Genomic DNA, 25,420 nt, shown 5'->3' on the forward strand with positions numbered 1-25,420 from the left:
TAAAGACTCTTCAAATGATTTAAAGATGACACTTTTGGCTGTCAAATATCCAAACAACCAAACTTATTATAATGCTGTTTACCCTCTTTTCTAATCTTTGTCTGAGCTTAATTAATCAGTAAATATTGGCTTTTATTACTACGACTTTGAAATAAGTCAATCTTGGGGTCCATGAGATAGGGCCGATTTTGGGCAAAACTGGGAACTTTGGTATCGATCGGATACCAAGTAAATACAAGGCTAGTATCCTCGATACAGATGCCGATACCAATACCAATATTGATACTTTTTACATGAAATGTAAAGATCATTGAATAATTTTGTGATTTTTGCCTTGAGTTGGTTGATTATGATAATGGTAAAACACAGCCCAAAGATGTTATGCAATAAAAATGCTTTTTTTTTAACTAACCACAACAATAGAACAACATTTTCACTGTATGAAAGTAATAAAATAATAATTCTACCACCACAATTGTTTAGGAAAAAAATCGCAAGTGCAAAATAACTAAACATTTCCTCCCATTTGCACGTAGAAGCAGCAGACGGAGGAAAGTAAAGTTAAGTTAATTGCTGGACGACATAAGAGAAACTGCAGTATCGATCCAATACCAATGCTCATCTTGGTATTGATACTATTGATATTTAGATCGATATGCCCACCCCCACCATGAGAGAGAAACAAAATTTTTAACATTCTCCCAAACTATGGGCTGCTCAATCAAAGTAATAAATCTGTAACCACCAGAAACCAAAGGATAAATGAACACACTAAGGCAGGGGTGGTAAACCAGTCAGAGACCAAGAGCCACCAAAATTACAGAGGTACTGGAAAGAGCCACATCATACAAGGTCTTACAACACGCCTCCTCACACACATAAACAAAATGACATAAAATTAAAACCAATACATTTCCAATTTCAAAGCCAGATTTATTGTGTTTGTGTGTTTTAGCAGTGTTTAATTCAAATTTCTGTTTTACTGCAGAAAAGCCAAATTTCCATCTATCTATCTATCTATCTATCTATCTATCTATCTATCTATCTATCTATCTATCTATCTATCTATCTATCTATCTATCTATCTATCTATCTATCTATCTATGTATCTATCTATGTATCTATCTATCTATCTATGTATGTATGTATCTATCTATCTATGTATCTATCTATGTATGTATGTATGTATGTATGTATGTATGTATGTATCTATCTATCTATCTATCTATCTATCTATCTATCTATCTATCTATCTATCTATCTATCTATCTATCTATCTATCTATCTATCTATCTATCTAGCTAGATAGCTATGAGCACATGAGCGATTGAGAGGGGTACATGTAAAGAAGAGAAACTGAAACTTAAGTATCAATCTCATCACCTAAGTACTGATCAATACTGATTCCAACATTGGTATCAATACATCAATATTTTAGATTGATTGGCACACCACTAGTCATAACTATATATATATATATATATATATATATATATATATATATATATATATATATATATATATATATATATAGTTACGAATGGATTGAAGAACTGCATACCGAAAGGTGAAGAGCCACAGGTTGGCCACCCCTGCACCAGAGGCCTAAAGTCTATGAGCCCTAATGTTCGATCCCTTTGACATGCACCCCATAAAAGATATTTGCAAAACATATATATATATATATATATATATATATATATATATATATATATATATATATATATATATATATATATATATATATATATATATATTTATTTATTTGTAAAATTGCGTTGCAGAAGTAAATCTCACCGACACACTTGGCTCCGTCTGGGCTGGCGTGGTAGCCGTGGTTGCACATTATGATCTTCTGCTGACAGGTGTAGGAGCCCACGGTGTTGATACAGTTAGAACCGGAGGTGCACGGCTCGCTCAGACTGCTGCATTCGTTGATGTCTGTACAAACAGAGTGAAATGAATCCTCAGGTCAGAGGAGGAAATGATGGCTTCACTGGAAAATCGTTGGGAGAAGGTTTTATCCTGGAGGACGAGCCTACTTATGAACAGGACAGCAGATTACATGTGGACTTGCAGGTGATTTATTTGTCTGGAAAAAGTGGTCACAAACACATGAGAGTGGGTCTTTAACTCTGAGTTACGTGAATCTGCAGCAACTTGAGCTCTTCTTTGTGTTTTAGCTCAAACTTTAAATGTTTCCAGTGAGGTGAGGAGTAACCAAAATCCCGTAACGGCTCACTCTGACTAACTCTTACCGATGCAGTTGCCGTGGGAGTCCTGTGTGAAGCCCGTCATGCACTTCTGCTTTGGGTTACACAGGAAAGAACCCAGAGTGTTTTGACACACGAAGCCAGCTCCACAGTTATGGTAGCGCAGGACACATTCATCAATGTCTGTAGGAGAGAAAAGATGATGGATCATTTAATGAGGCTGACTAAAAAACAAATAATCCACTTTTTATTCAATGAAGAGTTTAGAAGTGCTTTGAAGTGTCTCAGCTGAAACACAGAGCTCTCAGACTGTGAACACGACAGTAGGTGGCACTGTGGCTCAAGCACAGAACAAACCTGAACCATCCAGGAATCTTTTCCCTCACATAACGCTGAACTTGAGGGAAATATCCGCTCCTATAGAAACACCGTTTGTTCCAACTTTGCAATTAACAGGAGTTGAGCAGAACTTCTTAATTGACAGGTACTGGATCTCCTAGTGATGGATAGAGTTCAGAAGAAACATTTTCCCCTTTCTTTTACTCAGAGCTTCACACAGCATCCAGTCCTTGGAGGCTTTTTTTTCTGTGGCAGATAATCGGAAAGTCTTCATTTAGATTTTTTCCTCCAAGAGTCATCACTGGAGAGATTCATTTCCACTGCCACAGCAGCGACCACTCTTCCTTTTCAAGCAGCTAATTAGTTTCCCCCTGTTGGACGGTCGACTAAATATTACCTTCATTATCTTGCTGCATTGATTGGTCCTGCCTGCTGCCAAGTGCTGGTGACACAAGTCACAGAGCTACAAAGTGCTTTCCCGCCTGCACAATGCTGCTCTCTGGGTGATTACCGTGTCACGTATTGAACCTGGGCGTCTGCTCAAGCACAAACACTCTACCGAGGCCAAAAAAGGAACAATCGCAGAAATCTTAATGAAGTCTTGCTGACTGGGCAGAGCTCAGGCCATGACCTCAAATTATTACAGTCTGGCTGAAATGATGGATGAAACTGATTGTTAATCTTTAAAAGTATCTGATTTCTATGCTTTCCTCTAAGGATTTCTCTGTCACTGAGGTCGTATTCATCCAAACTTGGACCGAGGGTGAAAATGAGCTGCCTAAATATATCCTGTTCTTGTTAAAGAGCCTCTTTGAAAACAATTGTCTGCCATCAACAATGCCCGAGCACTTCAATCCCCTAAACACCTTTTAATGATGCGCTACGCTGAATCTGCACTCAGGGATTTGAGTGAGCTCGGGGCCCTTTAAGGACAACTTACTTTAGGTTGTTGGGATACAATTAGGCAGAGCCACATAGGGAATGTGATGACGAACTTAAGGACCAGAATAGCCTGTGTGTGCATGCTGTAACATCAATTTATTTTGTCCCAAAGTTTGAGCCAGGGGTGTTGGACGAATGTGCTGTGTGTTGCAGGATCCTCTGTAAATTAGCAGGAAACTGGGCACAGAGTTACACCCTAACACAAACAAAAGCCTCCAGACAATCCACTTATAACTTTCATAGAGGAGAAGAACTTTCTCTCCTGGGTTGAAGATAAATCTGGAGGTGAAATGATCCTGTGGAAGTCACAACCTTTACGGCAAATTTGATTACAGTGTCTGTTTAAAGGTTACGAAATCTGCAAATCAGCTCCTCAAAATGTTGCTAATTAGCATGTTGGAAGGAAAGCATCTGAGTCTTTAGAAGGGGAAGAGCCTGACAAATACTCCTGTTTCCAGAGTCTCACTTCTGTTTGTGGATCAAACCAACAAGTTCATGATTCTCGATTTCCTCAATTTGCTGTTGTGGTTTTAGCCCAATAATGGCATTACTTCAAACTGCATGTCTGAACCAGAACACTTAGCTGCTTTGCTAAAGGAAAAAAACACATAGACTGTAAGGCCAGGCTTTACATCTACTTAAAAAAAGCAAGGGCAATTTACGTACATGTAAATGTTTTAATACTTTTTTGAATCCATATTTGATAACACTCATTATTGTCAGTTGACTGAATCCACATTGCTAAGTTTCAGTCTTTGCCACACATCTTAATCGATAAAACAAAAGAAAGGCGTCACTATACAATAACTTAAGGTGCTAAATAGACTGAACAGTGTACTCTAATGACGGATCACTACTTATTCAGATGAAGGAGGCTAGAAGGCGGTGCAGTGGTTAGCGCTGTTACCTCACTACAAGAAGGTTCTTGGTTTGATTCCCAGCTTCATAAACACCATCACTGGGTTTATTGGTCAGTCTAAATTGCCTGTAAGTGTGACTGTGTGTATGCATAAACTGTTTTCTGTCTCTCTGTGTTAGCCCTGTGACAGACTCAGCCTCTGTGACCCAGAAAGGGAAAGTTCACTAGTAGACTGGACTAATCCAGGTTCACTTTATCAGGTTTATTAGGTTAACTCCTACATGTAACCATAGCTACATTATTTACATATGAAATCAGCTGTTAGTAGCCTGTCGCATGTCAATGCTAACTGGTGCAAGGCCTGATGTTTTTCCACAAGGTGAGGAGAAGTAGGTGAGGATGACGTGCTGGTTCTCAGGTGTGAGTTAAGAAGTGACGACATTGACCTGTCCTTCCATCCATCATTATTGGGAACGTAAGCTCTATCTCCAATAAGATGGACGAGCTAGCTGTGCTAACTCAGCAACAGAGGGAATACCAGAGGGCAGAGTAGCATCATGCTATTCACAGACATGGCTAACAGAGCTAACATCAGACACCAACACCACATTGGAAGAGCTTCACCTGCTGTGAGCAGACAGGATCCAGGAGACAGAGACTGAACAGGCTGCTGAAAAAGCTCAGTCCTGGACCCTGTGGAGGTGGAGACTGGCTGAACTGGAGAATGATGGAGAAGCTGTCAGCATCTATTTTCTTATGGAGCTTTTTGAACTTTCTACACACTTTCTTACTTTTGTTGTCTTGATTGCTGCTGTGACCCCTTAATATCCCCTCAGGGATAGATAATTCTAAAAATAAATCTATTCTATTCTATTCTATTCTATTCTATTCTATTCTATTCTATTCTATTCTATTATGTTGGGTACTTCAGATTTTTATCTGTATAAATTAATTCTTCTCAAGACTTTTATTAGGCTTACTCTTTAAATTTGTTTTCTGCACTTTTAATTAAGTAGCCAACACAACTTGTCCAGGTTTACGACGCAGTATCTTCGACATCACCCATTTGTTACTGATACAAAGTTTTAAAACCTATTGTTTACGGGGGCCATACTAATAATACTAACTCAACCTAGCTTGGTTTCAGTTTGGATAAGGCAAAGCAGTGTGCCTTTACACTGTAAGCCTCGTTAAGTCCTATCGGAAAGATCTAGTAAACTGTTTGCTTTCAAAAAGTAATGAAGTATGAGAGCTTTTGTTAACTTAACTAAAAATCTGAAGAGCAGAAAAAAATGAAGGAGTGTACTAAAAATCCTTAGAATAAATTCATACCCAAGTAAGTTTAACTTAAAATCGCAAATTATCACTGTTTAATCTTAGTAAACTGGTTGCCTTCAAAAAACCCCATCAACTTGTCTGTTGATCATTTCAGAGTCACAGGGGGCTGGAACCCGCAAGGTAAAGTTCCACAGTTCCACACTTAGGGTGTGGTCACACTGGCCATGGTGCCCAAACACGCTTCAACCATAAAGTCCAGGTTGTCTGACCGCAAGTGTGCTGTGCTCAGGCGCAGTGCACACTTCTGCTTTGGCACGCTTCAGAGAAGTGTGCTTTAGCTCGGTACGCTTAATGCATGAGCACAAGCACGCGTAGACAGTAAAGACAGTGTGCCCGTGGGCTGTACTGATGCTGCAGGGGGCCAACCATGCTTGAGTACAGCACAGTATAAATGGCTGATGTGTGACTGCCCATTGTGAATGGGCATTGGTGTGAATGGTTGTCTGTATCAATCAACCTGATGAGCATGTTCATGGCTTGTGGGAGGAAGCTGGAGCACCTGGAGAGAACATGCAAACTCCTATGTAACTCCTTGCAGAGAAGAAGTGATTGAGCTCAGGGAACAAACTGGAAAACTTCCTGTGCTGAGGTAACAGTGCTAACCACTGCACCACAGTGCAGCCCAAATGAATGAATAAGTAATTCATCTTTATTTAAGTATTCTGTTCAGTCCATTAGCTCTTTAAGTTGTTTCACTGAGTTAAAAAGGACAATTAAAAGTAAACAAAGGAAGTTAGACGATAAAAGTTCTCCTAAGTTGTTAAACAAAAAGATGTGTCCGAGATTAAGATGTAATAATTTGGATTGAATAAACTGACATTGATGACTGTTATCAAATGTGCATTATAAAAAGTCAGTATACTTGATTCTTTCAAGTAAAAGTTAAAACTTATATATTTGAATATATATAACTTATATATTTATGGACTTGAATCTTTAAGTAGATCTAAAACCCAGGCTTACAGTGGCACCACATTGCAGCCCTGAACGGAAGGCTGTAAAAATACATTTATCTGGCCTCAAATCATCTCACAGAACTACAGTTTTTTATCACTTCTGCATGGGCTTCATATTTTCAATAAGGAGTTTCCCCAAACTAGTTTTTCTGTAAGAGTCTGAGGAGGCCTCGGGTAAATGGCTACCATACTACCCTTAGCCCTCCTTGCACAAAAACAGCAGCAAATCTCTTCTTCTTGCTGAGGGAACCATCGACCTTATTTCTTCACTGGCTGGAAAATGACTGCTGGGTAAAGAGGCTTAACTAAACACATATTTTACAATGACCTCACCCTCACAAACGCCGTTCCTCTGCTGGTATCCTGCAGGACATGTGACCTGCAGCTCACACACAAATGAACCCACAGTGTTCTTGCAGCGCTCGCTGGGACGGCATCTGTGTGTGTTGGTGGCACATTCGTCCACATCTGCAAGAGAAGAAGAGAGGGGACTGTGTGAGAAGTGACAGGGGGAGGGGTAGGCATTAGGTGCAGGTGGAGCAGACCCTCTGAGGTGTTGATGGACGGGGCCTGCACATAGTTCCTCTGCCCCTGACTGCTCCTGACACTGTCACTATAACCGAGCTCCATGAGTCAGCAGCAGATTGACGTCAGCAGAATAATCCCACAGAAACGAACAAAGCAAGTCATTATAAGAGACTGTGGAATACGGGAAAATTACATATTTTTGCTTTGCCGGCGTGATAATCACTAACTGCAAAGCTTTCATGCATCTCAGGCTGAGACGCTTGCTTTAAAGTCATCAGAGAAAAAAAACAAGTCATTCATTTGTGCAGTCAAAGCAATGAGAAAGTGGCTTTCAAATCATTGTTTATGCTTTAATTTCAAGAAAACTTGGACAAAAGGTTTGGGAGCTCATATTTGCATTTGGACTTAAAGTTTCTGACAGTGCTGGCGAGCGCTGAGACAAAGAGAGGAATGTTTACGGGTGACTCTGGCTTTCAAACACAGGGCAGGCTGTATTTAGCTTTCAAAGCCCCCCTCAAACATGGACTCAGTTATATCTTTACATTTAAAATGTACTTTCCCTCCCTCAAGGTGAACAGACTGGACTGTTTGTATCCAATCATTTATCAACGATCATATAAAATACTAAAAATGTAAAAATAGCAACTATTGTACATATTTTGATGATCTTATCTGTAGTTAACAAAAAACCTATAGTTTTAAACTCACTGACTGGTTTAAGGGACCCACAAAATCCATATTCATGTTCAGTGTCTGCTCCCACCAATCTCTAATCCAGATAACTCAAGCTAGTATGCAGTGATTATGTAGCATCAAGCAGCCAAAGAAGCAAATACTCATTATCCTGGGATTAAATAGGGAAAGTTTTGGAATATCCCATTGTCAAACAAAATTTACATTCTCAATTTACAGTAATTTCCTGTGAAAATATTTTTCCCTTGTACATTATCAAACTTGTAATGTATAAAAACAAAATGTACGTAAAACTACAGATAATGTCTGCAGATTTACAGTATTAATATGTAATTTTAGAGAAAAATACCATTATTTAACAGATTTTTTTGGAAATTATTACAGTCAAGCACCTTTAATAAAGCGACACTGCAAAGAGTTCTGCAGAAAAAATACTGTTATTTTACAGCAAAAATACTTTTTGTTGTGATGTTGTTTTGCAACCGTGAGTGAGGAGGGCACATAAAGGATATAAGACTCTGCTGAACATTAAAGTATTGCATTGGGGGAACATGCTGCCTGTGCAACACTGCATGGACCGACTGTGTACTTCAAATAACATTGTTATTAAAAATGTTGTGCTGTTCTGCAATTTTTACAGGGTTTGGCTGTAATTTTACAGTATCTGTCTGGAAACTTTGCTGCCAGTGCTTTTACAGTTTTTTTTTCACAGTTTTGTTTTGTTTTTGTTTTTTAATCAGTGAATTGCAGCCATGAGTGAGGAGGGTACAGGGTTCAGCTGGCATAATACCAAAAAAAAAACCAAAACATCCAGGATGTCATTATACAAATAATTTCTGTAATTTTACAGTTTTGTATAATGTTTTTGAAAAACAGAAAAAATAGTTTAAAAATTAAGGGTTTAACAGCCGTAAAATTCTGATTTTTTTTTTGACTGTGTAAAATTACTTAAAATATCTGAAAATCTACTAGCATTTTGTTGTTTTATAAGAAAACAGTAAAAAAAAATTGTAAAAAATTAGACCATTTCCTGTAAAATTACTTTTTTTTTTTTAACAGTGTGTGTAAATACTGAAATCATCATATGACTATCTTTACCCTCATTGGTGGAATTGGTAGTGTTACAGCTCTCCCCATGTTACAACCATTCCCAGTCTCCCCTATAATTGGCTGTACGTCAGAGTCATTGCACATAAAGTGAGCCTTCTACTGTACATCTTTGTTGGAGTGGGTCCCCTTCCTCGGAGGCCTCCAGTATCATATCACTTTTCTAGCACAGACCAGAAAAAATATTAACTTGCATGTTTTTGCTAGTTGTTGTTCATTAAATAATTTGTATTAACAGAAGTCGTTAATGGCAAAATTTTGAGGACAGAAGGAGCAAAATTTAGCGTTCATCCAAGAGCATCTGCTCCTCAACTAAAAGGAGGGGTGAGAAGGGAAGCACATCAATATAGAATCTGACAGCTATATGTCACTACATGTTCTGTTTTCTTTACTTTGAATCAACTGATATCAAATTTAGGTTAAGATTACTACTTGATGATATAATGTTGAGTCATTTATTCAAAAACAGCACAGATTTTTGCATATCTGTTCCTCGGGCAGGTGCCTTGGATGAATACAAAAAAGTCCAAATTGATCAGAAGAAAAAGAAAAATCCTGCATATTGGCAAACTTCCAGAAAGAAAAACTCTAATGCAATGTTTCAGTCATAGACCTTGCCTGCCAACGAAGCCATCTTAAATAGGATTGGCCGTGTGGCTCCTACCAATCACTTCTCTGCATGTAAAAGGTTTAAAAGTTGAAATACAATCCTATCAATGAGAAGAATGTCGATATTGTTTGTCGAATTTCCTTCTGACATAATTCACTAGTTTTTACCAATATACCCAGTCAAGACATTTTTGAGACTTATTAATTTAAATGTTTTGTAATTTGTCAGTGAAATCTCACTGTCTTAATTGTATTTTAACTTTTAAACCCTTTACCTGCAGAGAAGCAATTGGTTGGAGCCACAGAGCCACTCCTGTTTAAGACGGCTTTGTTGGCAGGCTAAGTCATTTGCTTGCATTTAAGTTTTTCTCTCTGGAAGTTTGCCAGTGTGGGGGATTTTTCTTGGTAGTTCGTTCAACAGACAGTCTTCATGTAGTGTAAACTTTACCTTGTTCTTCCTTTTCTTTTGAGTTGTCCAGGCATCCTCAAGTTTGACACATTTTGTCACAGTTGAGCCTTTTGACATTTTCCAAAGTACCAACTTGAAAAATTCCCTTTATTTAATTAAACATCCGTTAAATAAATATATGAATACCACAAGATCTAAACTTGTTATACCAGTTGTTCTCAAAGAATGCTGGAAAATGTAGTTGTGTTGTGATAGTGTTTTTATCTAAGTGGATAATGTTTCTGCTTGCAAACAGAAAAGATAAGACAGAACTTCTGGTTGTGTTTTTCAAAAACAAGTAGGTTTTTGTCTTATTTAGCTGCTGGATCAATAAGTCTTTGTAGGAGAGGGAAAAGTATGGTATCGTTGGCATCTGTAGAGTCTTTGCTTTCAGTGAGACATGTTGTTTCCGTGTTTAATGATACAGCAGTTTCACCTGGTGCGTTTCTTCTTATTTATGTAAGATGTGTTGTTGTATCAATGCGTTGCTGCCCCCAATAGTGGGGACGCCAGGCAACATGAGGTTTAGGTTAAAAACTCAAGGTTTTTTAGTCTGCCTGGCTTGTTAGCTTGGTGCTAGCTTAAACATCTGCTGACATCGACACAGTGATGATTAAACTTTATGCAAATAAGATCTAAAGTAATGATCTGCTTACCCATAGGCAATCCTGCTGATATATACTGATATGAGGCACCATCACTATATGTAAATATGTCTTTTTAAATATCATTTATATATATTTCATCCCTTACAGTATTTTATTTTGCCCTGCTGAGAGCAGAAGACATAATTCCTAAAGAAGACGTATGCAGAAAATAAAAACTGACCATCAAAACTAGAGCTTGATATGAGGATTTGTTCCTGCATGCACCCCCTCCCAGTATTCATCACGGAGCGATGTTTGGTGTGCCACTTTAACAACTTTCGACACGATTGCTTAGTAAATCCCCAGTCACATTTGAAATATCAGGTCTTGGCAAAAGCTAAGTGGTGTTTTGCTTATGATGCTTGTTTGTATGAAATAAACTTCACAGTTGCAAACCTTTAAATCTTTATCAGCCAAACAGCTCTGCAGCCAGTAAACAGGCACTGTTGATTTATGACACCGGCTTGCTCATGCTGAGACAGCGGATCGTCGCTCTGTTGTGGCCTCTCTTTATCAAACCGTTGCATACCGTTATCATGCATCATAGTGCATGGCCGATTAGCTGAATGCACTGATAGCGTTGGACTGGGATTACGGTGTGTGTGTGTATCTGTGTGTTTCTGTGCCTGCAGGAGCTCGGCAGTCATCCAGATATGAAGATCGCCCCAAAAATATTACACAGGGGAACCAGACAGAAAGGTCTTGTACAAATCTGCATAAAGAAGCCGCGGCTGGAGAACAAAAGGCAGGAACAAGAGGGAAACGGAGTCTCCTGTGTTGCCTTTGTATCTTTTGGCAGTCCCTGGTTAGAACCCCTTTCTTGTCTTTCAAAGCTTTTGCTACAGGGAAGTTGAATGAACTGTGTCTCACAACACCTTCCAGCCAGGAGCAGCAGGAGGAAAAACACTGATCTGAGCTTTTCATTGTGCACCTGGTGTGTGAGAAACATCCTGCAGCTCTTTCCCTGTAAGGTTATTCACCTCAGAAAACTACACAAGCATCACCTCTCTCAGCACAGAACACACTTTATTCTATTATATGAGGCCTCTTAGGAGCCTCTTAGGAGCTGCAGAAAACACATTCATCTTACTCACTTACATGAACACTTCCCACTTCTGACAGTGTGTAACAGAGTCTACAGGACTCTCAGTTTGCTGCACAGGCAGTGCAGCGGTGACATACGCTTGTTTTAAGGTCTGCCTTTGCAAATGTCCCCGTTTGTTCCCCAACTGAGAGACATCTGCTGTCTTCATTGCAGGGAGGATATTTCCAGGGGCGAGAAAACTGAGGGCTGTTTTTGCCTCATCCTCTGGGTTTAACTCCCCGTCAAGCTCAGGGATGGATGGGACCGTTCCCAATGTTTGTGTATTGCCAGTCATGCAGAGAGTCGCCTTCTCCTTCCACTCTGGTGGCCAGCATTATTTCCAATGCGTCATTCTAAGAGGGGAAAATAAAGAGGAAAGGCGCCTATTGCCTCAAGGTTCCTTTCCTCCGGGGACACCCACATTACACAGCAGTGAGGAGTGAAGTGATCCAATACAAGGTGGAAACAAGGACTCTATTTTCAGAAAAATACAAATGCTTTCTGTAGCGCAGAGGGGAGATAGCAGCCTTGGAAGAAATCCATCAAAAAGTCAGAGGAGGCTTCGCATGGAGAGATGTCTGAGAGGCAGAATGATTAGGCACAGAGGTAAACACACACCCTGTTGTTCTTTCACATCAGAGCCCACAGACCATGAGGTTTTGAAAAGTTCAGGCTGAGGTAGTGAAGTCAGCCTTGGCTCATTTGCAGATTTGCTTTAGACGAGAAGGTTAGAGTTACACAGATGTAGACCGGAGGGGCTGTGAGGATCAAAGGCTGAGAGCATGGTTTCCCCATCACGGGGACGAGGACGAGGACGAGGACATGATGATGGGCCACAAAAAAAAGGCACATGTGGGCAATACTTTTTGAAGCATGGGGCGAGGGTGAACTGGAGGGCTTTTGGTGATCTGTAATTTCTACAGTTGCTCATTTTACTCTTAATCCTTCGAAAATCTGTCTTCTAGAAACTACCTGCCTTATATTTCACACAGAAAACAGATGAGTCCCATGAGAATTGCTGCCTGATTGATTCAGTTTTTTTTTTTTATTTTTTTTTTTAGAATCGTTGTCAGTCATTGCAAACTAAATGAGAGATAAAACAGTATTTTAGGGGCAAGTTCAAAAAGGCTCATCTCACTACGCAGCAAGAAGACTGGTTTTATTTAATAATGAAATCCACTGGAAAAGCAAGATCACAAAAGATCTTTGGATGCATGATACTATGGCATCATTTTAAAGGTGGAAGTATTTCCACTTCCTTTTAGGGTCGTCTGATTATTTGTACCCTGAGGATGGCAAAGCAAGACAGTGAATGCTCATCTGGGTCATGCCAGTGTATCATATGTCAGCTATGATGTCGACAAGACTTGGTACTGTTATAACCTTATAGTTTTGAAACCTAAATTTCCCCTTGTCAAGTATAACACAGGGGTCACATATAGGGATGGGTACCTTTCACATTCACCGCTTGCCCTGTACCTGGCAATTGGTATCAATACTCAACAGTACCAATATTCAGTACTTTTGTGTGTTTATGTGGTAATATATATCATTTTTTTAACAATAAAATCTCTGGGTTTTTCAATATCACACATGTATTCCTCAGTATAAAACCTAGCAATGATGTCCAGCATGGAAAAACACCTACTCTTCAACTCTCTGATACCCTTGATACCCATGATACCCTTTGATTTTACATAAATCAGTACAGACAGGAATCAGTCAGTACCTATAAAAGTACCTAACTTGGTAGCCATCTCTAGTCACATGATCATTTTAGTGTTTACTCACTTCCTACCTGATCCAACATGGTGATTTTCATGGCTGCAAACATCTGCATGTAGTTTCTAGTGTCTACCTGTAGTCTCTGTGATGTCATCCATTTGTTTCTGGTACAGAGTTTTGAAGCCTATCGCTGACAGCAGCCATATTGGTAATGCTAAACTCAACCAAGCTTCATTTGCATTAGGATGAGGTTAAGAGGTAAGTCTACAGCCATTTTGTAGACAGATACAGGGTGCCCCCCGTCAGACAAGTCAGCCATGCCCTTATATCATCAAAACATGTTAGTGTGATAACTTTGAAAAAACTAGTTACACAAAAATTCAGTCTCAGTGCATCAGACCCAAGCTGTTTTGAAACAAGATGGGGGGCTCTGGATACTTTTTTTTTGGGCATGTTGTCCATTGCTGACACAGTCTGTGGATGAGTCCATAATAAATGGACAAGCTACTGAGCTTGTTGGGCTATATAAAAAAAATGCCATGGCCACACTGCTGAGTCTCTGAGCTAAAAACAAGATACTTGATAGTTTGTACCTCAAAAGGAAAAGGGGACATTCCCACTTGAATTAGACATAAACACTTCTTGATGCTAGCCTACCACGCCAAAAGACTCCATTTCTGCAAGAGAGGATCCATCTTTATGAGCTGGGTTCATATATATATATATATATATATATATATATATATATATATATATATATATATATATATATATATATATATATATATATATATATATATAATATTTTATTTTCGTTTATACAACAACATTATTTGAGCATTTTTGGACAGGGTCTGTCAAAATTATTGCTGAGGTCTAATTTTTCAAATTGTAGCAAAAAAAAAAAAATGCACCTATTTTGTTTAAAGTTTTTAGAACTGTATATTAAAAATTCTTTGAACCACTCCAGTCCATAATAATGTCACTATGGAAGGAGCACTGAAGGCAGAGCATGTTGAGATATTTGAATGCAGAAAATATTAATCAGGCATTACAACCCTTGAAACATGATGGTGTTTTGGCTTTCTTATCAGCTTAAGTGGAATAACATAGAATGGTATCAGTGGAAAAATGTGCTCACTTCCCAATCACAAGTCAGGACCTCACTAAATCTGGCTGAATCGTGTCCAGGAGTGACATTAAAAAAGAGCTGTTTGGGAGCCGAAGCAGCAGCTCTTAGCTGAACTCAGCCAAATGATCTGGCTCATCTGAAAGAGCTGCTGTAAAGCCTCTGTACACCCAGGGTCCAGCTGCATTTATTTCACTGATTGGACCTCTCGAGCGTTGTCAGACATCTCCTAAACTCTCTGCTGTGAGCTGCGTTGCACATTTGTGGAGTGATAAATTACGATTGTGCCATTCTTACTGGGTACCCTCCAAAACCTCTTAACCGCACTGGCCCCAGCCACTTCTGTATGCAAACAAACATTTACCAACAGCTAGAGAAGCCTGTTCAAACACACTCATACTACAGAACACAGTCGTTGCTGATCATTGCTCCACGTGAAACCCTCTATAAGAACATAAACCATTACCTGGTGCTAGAGCGACAAAAGATAAGAGATTTAGCTGGAACGTGGGTGACATGTCATGTGACATGTTAAACAACTAGGTTGTTCCCCTCTTCTCTGTTAGCAACAAACACTGAAGCATTTCATCTTGGTAACTCTTATTCCATTTTCCCTCTGTCATAGACTATAATATATGGACACAGTTTCTATGACATCACTCATTTGCTTCTGGTATGTAGTTTTGAATACTGTTGTAAGCAGATGACATGTTGACAAAGCTCGACTCTACTCAGCTTATTTCTGAGGTGAAGAGGCGGTCCTTCAGCCTCTTTATACACAGCTACAGGATGTCAACCAGCCAATTAAATTAGCCATGCCCTTATATGGGCAAAATGTAAAAAAAAAAACAAGGTACAGGAAAATTTGCCCCCATTTGGTGTGTGTTAACAGATAAATCAGGTACTAAGGCAAAACACAATTTTCGAACCATGCTTCAAAGTCACTGTTGTTTATTTTTGCTTTACAGGTAGTAATTTTTGAATGGGTGTGTATGTGGTTTCCCTTTCCTGCAGCCAGCCTCTTGTGGATGTTGGCTGAACTACAGTTTCTACTACTTATGCAGAGACTTCATATCTCAAGACCAGAGGTTGTCGCTTTTGTTTCTGTTAAACATTTGTAAGGAAAAAAATGAAGTAGTGATTCACCGATCCAACTGTTCCAAGTTGCCAGCAAAATTGTTGATAAAACAACTCCAAACTTCTGAGCTGCTGTTGTTATTTTCCTTCATACTTCAGCTCACCCTAGAAGCAGCATTCAGCTTTGATGCTCCAAATATCTGGAATTAACACTCTGAGAATGTATCAGGTCTGTTGAAACTCTCAGCTCCTTGGAATCAAGGTTAAAGACTTGATTAGAATATCTTAACAAATTTATAACTATAACTTATATTTTAAAATCTGTTTCATTAATTTTAACCTTCTTTTTGCTGTTTCATTTGATATATTGATTTATGTTTTGCCTGAACCAAAATATTTTCTTTTAATTGATTTTTATTTTTTTCTTTTTATGTTTCGCTGATCTTTTCAATGATTGTTTTTAGGCTTATGTGGAACACTTTGAATCACCTTGTTGCTGAAATGTGCTATATAAATGATTTGGCCTTAACTTCCCATGTTTATGATTTTATGTAGCAGACGCAGTTGATGAAATCACAGAAGAGTATGAAACTGATTAGGGTTGCACTGTCAGAGCTTTTCTGGACCCAATACCGGTACCTGGACCTTGGGTATCAACTGATACCAACACTGATCCAATACCAATGTTACATGTTAATCCCCATGCTCTATTGTGGAATAAGACTGGCAATGTTTTGAGTAAAAGACAAAAAATGAGTCCATATGAAATTAATGAAGTTGATATTTATTTTAACTACAACTAAAGTATGCAATAAATGTAGAAGCAGTGTGGTTAAAACAAACCTTCAGAACTTACAGAAGTGACTATTCAATTGAAAAAAACTTTATGCCTTGTAGACTAAATCATAGTTTAGTCTTAGTGTTAAGTCAGGACCGATTCTTTCCCCTGATACCCAATCCAGCTTTGAGGGACTGTGTCAGGGCTGATACCCATACCAGGATCAGAACGTTGCATCCCTAAAACTGAGCTGAATAGACCTCCCATGGTCTTGTTTCCACTAAGCTGTTCAGTTCGGACGGTTGCACGGTTGATTGTGGAAACGCAAACAAACTGTATGATTTAAACTGGAATACTTGGTAGAAAAGGGGGTCAGGAATCAGCCTTTTGTCACTAATATCTGGTCAGACATTGGAGTCTCTTTTGGACCTGATACCAGGACCAGATCAGTGCATCCCTCATATAATAAGTCCCTATAGGTGAACACCTCAGAGAAAGATTATAGATTTGAATAATGTGTTATGGGTATTAGTGAAGAGAGGTGACCTTTACCCTGGATTGGGCCTGAAGGCTTCTCTTATTGGTTCATCAGCTTCTCTGGCTTTAAACCATGTGGTCAGCCAGTTGTAATATCTTCCATAAGGGTTGGCAAATTAGATAAAATATTATTTTCAAGGAATTCCAGCTTGTAAACAAAAAAACAAAGTGAGATCATAATGCAGTTGTCTTGACAACTATGTAGTTCAAGGTCTCAACCACGTAAAAGCTTTTCAGGCCGACCTCTGAGCTATAATTCATGCATTTTCTAAAAACAAATCTAACTCTGCTCTTGTTTACGAAAGCTTGTTTGGGCCAGTGTTTTCACTAAGAGGGGTGATGGCAACCACACATTAAAAACCTTGATACCACAGTACTTGAATTTGGAGTTGTCATTATGCTTTTGTTTGTGTTTCACTTCCTGGTGATGAGCAGAGATAATGTCAAAACACTGATTAACTGTCTAACACACACACACACACACACACACACACTTGCTATTCAAACAGGGTTTGAGCTTTCTTCACACACAGAGAGGATCCTGTTTTCTCACACAGATATGTCACCGTGCATTTACGTCTTAAAGACTTACATTAATTCACCTTAATGTGCAGCTGAATATTTAAAGGAGGTGTTAGCAGCTACAGTGTACTGTTCATCTGTGAATTAAATTATCACAGGAGTGCTAACATTTGCTCAGCACATTTGAGATTCTGCAAACATCCAAGGTGTTAATCATTCACAGTGTATTCACGGTCTGTGTGATAAACCCACAACAGCAGAAACTCCGCTGTTTACTTCACAGTCTACTTACAACTCCATCAGATCCTCTGATGCCCCCCCCACACACACTCACATCTTGTAGCACAATTTGCTTTGTTTCATTCCTGTCCAAATCCAGAGCTGCCCACCCACGTGTTCACATGTGGAAACACTTTGGAGAGGGAGGTCCCCGCTCCGCTCTCTGAATGAAGTGATGGGAGAGACACACTCACTCTTCTGTAGTGCTTGTGCATGCAGAGGTATTATCCCGCTGGCTGGCTGACAGACAGTTTAAATAAACTCTGAGAGAAACTGCACGTTTCGCTGTGTGCATTCACTCTAAGAGCTGCAGGTAAATCATTTTCCCCAGCAAGTAGAAAAGCAGCACACGCTGGAGAACCAATAATAAACCAAATCAATGCAAATATCATTAACTTCCTCGCGGTCTCTATCTCTACAATAACATTATGTATACTTTTAAAGGTATGTGTGCTTTAAGGGGGGTACACTTATTGAGCTGGAGTATATTGGATTCCGGAGTTAACCATAGATCACTTTAAATCACACAGGAACACTGCTGCCAAGTTCTCCCCTGCTCCAAATTCACAAATCAATTTATACTAACTGCTCCTGGAAATGTGTGGTTATAAGGCCACTCATGGAAAATGATAACTGGCATGAAAACACTTTACATTTCGCTCTCGAAGACATGCTAATTGTCTTTCTATGTGATATTTTTCCACAGTGAATGACCTTTTTATTCTCATTTCAATTTGTTTTGATTCTCAGGCGCAGCACCCCTAGTCCAGTGATTGGTACATTGCAGGGTTTTTCTTTTTCATCAACAAAACATCCAGTAAAAAAGAACTTGCAACAAGTTTTCAAACTGCCCTTGATGTCCTGTAAAGTAGATATTTTACTCTAAAGCACTAATTGTTGCTGAAAGACGTCAAACATAAAATTAAACACAACAGTCCCCAAAATGGCCATAAAGTGGAATCAACACCTCTCTTAAGCTGGAACAAAAACTGTTCACTACACCTTCATGAACGAAACATTCATTGTACTGATGAAGGAGCCTGTGTTAGTGTTAGCTAAATGTTCCTAATGCTCTGTTTTATCTCCTAATAAAGTCATAATGGATGTGATGTCAGAAAACTGTTACTCTATCTCCACATGCAATAGGCATCAGCATTCACCTGGAGTTGTGTTTTGGCCACCCATGTCTCATTTTCTCTCTTTCAGCTCAGCTTTGGTCCACACCAGCTTAAACTCAAAATGGAGGTAATGTTTTTGACCTGCTCAATTATTAAAAAACAATTAAAATAGGCAGGTAATGACACTTTTCTTCAAAGCATAGCCTACTTTGCAGGCACTAACTTTCACCTGACCCGAACTGACAGCAGTCTTGGAATTTCATGTCCTCATGCACAGAGTGTGAACGTGGGTTTAGTGCCATGAATCACATCCTCACTTCTGAGCACAACATCTTTTATGCTGCTAGGCGCCGCCCTGTTGGTTGTGGCTGCCTTTTGCAGCAGCTCTCTCTTCTTTGTCCATTTCTTATAATTTTTTCCTCTCTTTTTTGTAATCTTTGTATTTGGAGAGGATCATTGCTTTGTTTGGCTCATTTGTTGGTTGTGGACACCAAACTGGTTTTGTCTTCAGTAATATTTTTACTACTTTTTCTCCTGTGTTTGTCTGGAGATGTAACCATGGCTGCATTGTTTACATGTGAAATCAGTTGTTAGCAGCTTGTAGCATGTCAATGCTAACTGGTGCTAGGCCTGATGTTTCCCCACAAGGTGAGGAGAAGGAGGTGAGGACAACGTGCTGGTTCTCAGGTGAGAGCTAAAAAGTGACGACATGGACCTGTCCTTCCATCCATCGTTATTGGGAAAGTAAGATCTATCTCCAATAAGATGGACGAGCTAGCTGTGCTAACCCAGCAACGGAGGGAATACCAGAAGGTAGAGTAGCATCATGCTATTCACAGACATGGCTAACGGAGCTAACACCAGACACCATCGCCACATTGGAAGAGCTTCACCTGTTGTGAGCAGACAGGATACAGGAGACAGAGACTGAACAGACTGCTGAAGAAGCTCAGTCTTGGACCCTGTGGAGGTGGAGACTGGCTGAACTGGACAATGATGGACTAGCTGTCATCATCTATCTCTTTTTGGACCTTTTTGCACTTTCTATACACTTTCTTACTTTTTGTTTTCTTGATTGCTGCTGTGACTCCTCCTGAATTTCCCCTTGAGGATAAATAAAGCATTTTCTATTCTATTCTATTCTATTCTATTCTATTCTATTCTATTCTATTCTATTCTATTCTATTCTAACAGAATGAAGAAGACCATACTGACAAATCTTCTCTTCGTGGCAGTTAGTGGGCTAAACATGCATTTGGTCCCTGCTCAGAAGTTTGCAGTGATGTGGATAAAAGAAGGGTTTAACACTGCAGATGATGTGCAGGAAAGCTGAAAAGGCCACATGAAGTCCAACATCAGAGCAAACGGCTTACTTAGTCAAATCGAATCGAATCAAATCAAATCAAATTTTATGTATAGAGCACTTTTCATACAAAAAAACTGTAGCACAAAGTGCTGTACATGTCTAAAAAACAACCCTTACCCATTCCCACCCCACCAAGACCCCCGCAAAGCACATACAAACTTTCACCACCCCCCCCCCCACAGTACTGTACTCCAATTAGCTGAATTATGTTTGCATGAGGTCAAATCCTAATCGATTAGGTTTTATGTCAAGTTTCACAGTCTGACTGAGCCATGTTGGTGTGATCGCTCCTGTCCATGTTCCTGAAACCTAATTAGGCCACTTCCCACATCACAGGTGTGGTCATCGCAGAGAACTAAATCTTTCATGTCTTTTTAGTTTGCAATAAAAATGAATGTTTGGGGACTACAATTAACTTAAAAAGAATTAGGCCACTTGATTGCTTGTAAATAATTAATACACCCCACCTCTGTGTTTTTGTTTTTTTTGAAAATCACATCCTGGAGAGGACTGATTACAAGTGGTTCTCTATCAGCCAAATCCACCGTACTCAGCAAACCAATAAAACTTTATCATCTTGAGTTTAGCCTTATCAAACACATTATGCTGGACATTTTGACCGTTTTTTAGGTGTTGTTAAGTTGTTGGAGTCTATGGTATTCTATATATATTCTATAACTTTGCCAAGAAGATTGTGGCACCCCAAATTGCCCCAATCCCTCACCCCTAATCCTCCTGTTCAGAGAACCAGACCACTGAGCTACGGCTGCCCTCATTTGTTGCATTTTGTTGCTTTTACAGTCATCTGTGTTCTTTCACAATATTCCTGATAAATTGAACACAATTTCACTTAATCATGTCAAGAATGAGAAACAAGGATGATACTAGAAAAATTCCCCTTATACTACACACTTGTCTAATTGGGTCTTTAAAGTTTCATCCAGTTACTTTTAAGATGTTGGAAATGAATGAGAGAAGTAAAATGGTGTTGATTTTAGGGGGAAAAGGAAATAAGTAGAGCAGATTTACTGTACAAAGCCTCTGACAGGTACGACTGAATAGTTAATACGCATTACTCTGTACAGGCAGAAACCAGAGCACCGAGTGTGTTAATCCCTGACTGGAAATCCCTAACTAATGCGCTATTTTCTCCACCCAGAGCCATGTTTCCTCAAACCTAGGTCACAAAGCTGTTTAAAAAACCCAACAAAATCAAAATAATGTTGCAGTGAATTTAGGTGTTAAAGGCGTACATCAGGTGGAAATAACAGGTTTCAGAGTAACAAACACGCAGGAGAGAGGAGTGGTACAGAGGTATGAAGTAATGCACAGTAAGCATTCAATACAGTCCAATAAACAGTGAACTGTTGGCCTGATGATGTATTATCCTCTGTATGACTTTATCAGGGCATTGGCTCATGGTCTTTGTGTTCCTGCTGTCAATATGAGCTTCATGTATTGGTTTATGATATAAAGAAAACTAAATGAGCCCTGCTGGGAATCTTTGCACAAGGTTTTGAGGATTGGTAAAGCATCATTAAACTATTTCATACTTTATAGTTTGCCTTTACTTAATATGGTTGTTTACTTGTGTTACCATTTACCACTATCCCTTAATTTAACTTCTGTCATACGTCTGTTACTTCACATTGTTGCTCTGAGTCAGGAGACATCCACCGCATTTGTCTCAGGGCCAAAATCTTGAGGGCCTGCTGTTCTTGTAAAATAGATAATAATATTAAATTCTAAGTAATATTTTATGATTTTATGTATTAATTCCATGTTTGTGTTATTGTTTAGTGTTTGTCAGTGTTAATAAACTCATGTTAACTGTACTGAGGTAAGCAACCAGAGGGCGATTTCAGTATTTTAGATTTCATATTTGTGAGGCAGTCAAACTGTCCATCATGTTATAGATGCAGTGTGGCAGGTTGTGGAGAACAGCGGCAGCAGAAAGGTCTCCTGAATATGTTTAAAGCTTAGAAATGTCTCTATCAAAGAGCCTGGAAAGGAGAGTTGACGCAGTAAAAAGCTTTAATGAAAAATGGACCGATAGGCAGTTAGTGTTGAAGTGAGATAGTGGTGATGTGTTTTACTGTGAGATGAGTAACTGTACTAGATTTACAGAGCTTAAGACTTAAGTGAATGCATCACAGTTGTATTGGATCACAGGTTGTGTGGGGATGCGGTTCACTGATTAAATGGGAGTTACTTGTGTTCATGTTGGGTAGTGGGATCAAAAGGTGTGTTTGTGTGTGTGTGTTTTTAGCCAGTAGGTGTCAGAGGGTTTGCAAAAGCATTAACACAACAGAAGAGGTCAACTCTAACCATTTTATGATGGATGGTTACCCCAACTGACACAGAAAAGATATCAAAGTAAGTAAAAGATTCATAGGGGTCTCATCTTGTGATATCATTTGTGGTACTTGTATTTCTATGGTATTTACCTGTAATGTGTCATCTTTTATTTAGCTTTGTGACTCATTCCTGTCATGACATTAGCATTATAGCTATATTTATCATAGCTGAAGGTATGAAAAAACTGTACTGTAGTTTACTTTCACATATTTTTCTTTGTCCTTTGGAATAACTTTCTATTATTAAACCCTTAAAGTTGACCTCTTCTATTGTGGCTGTACTTTGGTTGGGTTGTGACTTTTGCATTTGTGTTGATCTGTTTGCATTCTTGTTATAGCTTTTGCAACTCATCTGACACCTACCAGTCACCAAAGTCTCTAATCTGTATGTTTTAAGGGAGTGGGGTACATGATTGGGGTAAAAGGCTTTGTTGCAGTTTGTGTTTCGCTAATTCATGTAATGGAATGAAAACATGTTAGAGCGCCCAGAGAGTGCTCATTTTACTCACACACACTTGTTATGTAACCAACACTTTGAACACCGACATACACCCTTTCACTTTCCCACCATCAGTCACTCATTCATGTAAATTGCCCTCTTGACTTAGCTTAAACATCATATTAATTTACTCAACCGCCCATCCAGATGCACAACTGGCCGCTTCATGCACACTGCTAAAGTGCTAATCTCCCTGATTTCATTCAGTGGCTTGGTGATGACCATACTGTGATTTGATTGGTTTGAGGCCAAAGACGGGGTGGCTTCCCTTGACACAGTCTTGGCTAGTCACAGCTGAGCAGTGTCATGACCACAGCCTCATCTGATTGGTTTATCATTCTTGTTTTTTTTCACTAAGAGACGCCAACTCGGCTTGGCCTCCTAGTGGACAACAGTGTGCAACATCGTATTTTCACCACTCATTTTCTACATAACATTTAGGAGGGCGCTGTTTCACACATTGTAAACTGCTCAATAAGTAGAGGGGAGAAATAAGGAAGAGATGACAGTGACCAAACACAGAAGAATTATCGAAACTGTTAAAAGGAGTATTTTTATTAAACCACAGCTACAGTCCGGACAAAAAAAGGAAGCATGGCTTCCATTGGCCTCTGGGAGAAAATGCCACTGATACACACAATCTTCCAGTGAGCTATGGAGAGTTTTATCTAATTTCATCTTTATCAGTGTTTCAGCCCACAATAACCTGTGTACAGGTCTCAAAAAACCTGTAGCATCAAAAGAAGCTTAGGTTTCAAAGTCACTTTTGCGAGATACTAGAGTTTGTATTTACAGAGCCAACTTTTAAAAATGCTGTATCTGCGTGCCTCATTTCAAACCAAACTGTCTGTACTGCTAGAGAAATCATCTGAGGTGTCACCACGACACAAAGCACACAAGCTTCAAAAAGTCATTTCCTGAACACAAACTATGTAAATTATGGACGTAGTCTCCATGACGAAATGTAGCCAATCTGTGGACACAGCAACTGATAGCACTTGATGTTGCCCCTTGATCCTGAACAGTCAGAAGTCTTTCAGTCAGAGAAACATTTCTATTTTGAAGCCTCAATACTCCCAATAAAAGGAGTTATTAACCTAACTTCAGCCGAACAAGAGAAAGTGCGTCTCTGCATGCAGCCAGTCTGTATGCAGTCTGTATATGTTTATTCCTGATTGAAAGCAGGCTGTAGCACAAGCTACTTTCAGAGCGCTGGTTTAAAAAATAAATGAACACAGTGACAGAGTTGGTTCTCCTCACTTGGGTATTTTTTCAGATATATCCTTGGGGTTGGATGGAAAGCTCTGGCGTTCATTATACTACGTTATCCTTCAGGGTTTTATGAAAGGATTGCAGCTAAGTATACAGATGTTGTGTGAAGTGTTTGTTTTCGCAGCTTTAGTTGCCACCAAGAGTAATTGGCTAAGGTTGACTACTGCTCCAGGCACGAGGAAGCTGGAGCTCAATCAGTCGATGCATTGTTTAGCGCCACAAGAGCTGCATTTTCCTGCTTCATGAGTGACTGCATCCAATTAAAAAGTGTCCTGATCTCTGGACATACTGCTCCAATGCTCTTATGTTCTGTTGCCATGGCTGTATGTGTTCGTTTTCTTCATTTATACAGAAGCGAGTGGTGTTGTTGCCACTGCTGGGTTGTTTGTGACTTTGTGCAACCATGTTTTAGAGGAAGGGGGGGTTGGGGGCTTAAAGGATACAAGAATTGTGAATCGCTCCAATTACTGCCAACAGGTGGGCCTTACCTTCACACGTGTGTCCATCCATCATCAGAGAAAAGCCTGGGAAGCAGGAGCAGCGAGCCCGGCCTGCCACCACCGTACACTGCTGACTGCAGGGACCGTTTTCTGGGGGAGACAACAAATAAGCAGCATGACTCCCAGGGATGGGTACCTTTCACATTCCAAATGATACGGTACAGATGCCCAGTACCTGGCAATCCGTACCAGTACTCAAAGGTACCAATTTCTGGTACTTTTTTGTGTTGATGTGGTAAAAAAAATACCTATTTTTTAAATAATAAAATATAAAGTTTTTTCAATTTAACATATTTATTCTTCAATATATAACCTTGCAATGCTGAGTTCATGTCCAGCATGGATTTGATTTTATGTGAATTTGTTACCCAGTACTTTTAACACAATTCTGTCAGTACCTATAAAAGTACCTAATTCAGTACCCATCTCTATCCCTTCCCCCACAATGAAAACTCAATATAACTGCTAATCATCACTGACTAATATTTACAAACTTAG

General features: G+C 39.3%; 1 protein-coding gene across 1 annotated transcript in view; it reads right to left on the reverse strand.

Annotated features, from left to right (window-relative positions):
- The window catches only part of fbln2 (fibulin 2), a 152,809-nt gene that overhangs the window by 19,376 nt on the left and 108,013 nt on the right, over positions 1-25,420 (reverse strand). Inside the window, exons 8-11 of the mRNA XM_074666100.1 lie at positions 24,911-25,012; positions 6,981-7,115; positions 2,259-2,396; positions 1,798-1,941 (exon numbers count right to left, since the gene is read on the reverse strand). Coding sequence (XP_074522201.1) covers positions 1,798-1,941; positions 2,259-2,396; positions 6,981-7,115; positions 24,911-25,012 — 519 coding nt within the window. The remainder of the gene's footprint in view (positions 1-1,797; positions 1,942-2,258; positions 2,397-6,980; positions 7,116-24,910; positions 25,013-25,420) is intronic.

Source organism: Halichoeres trimaculatus, unplaced genomic scaffold (genome assembly GCF_033239565.1).
Source record: "Halichoeres trimaculatus isolate MK-OKI-2021-1 unplaced genomic scaffold, fHalTri1.1 fHalTri1_scaffold_1, whole genome shotgun sequence".
Classification (NCBI taxonomy): domain Eukaryota; kingdom Metazoa; phylum Chordata; class Actinopteri; order Labriformes; family Labridae; genus Halichoeres; species Halichoeres trimaculatus.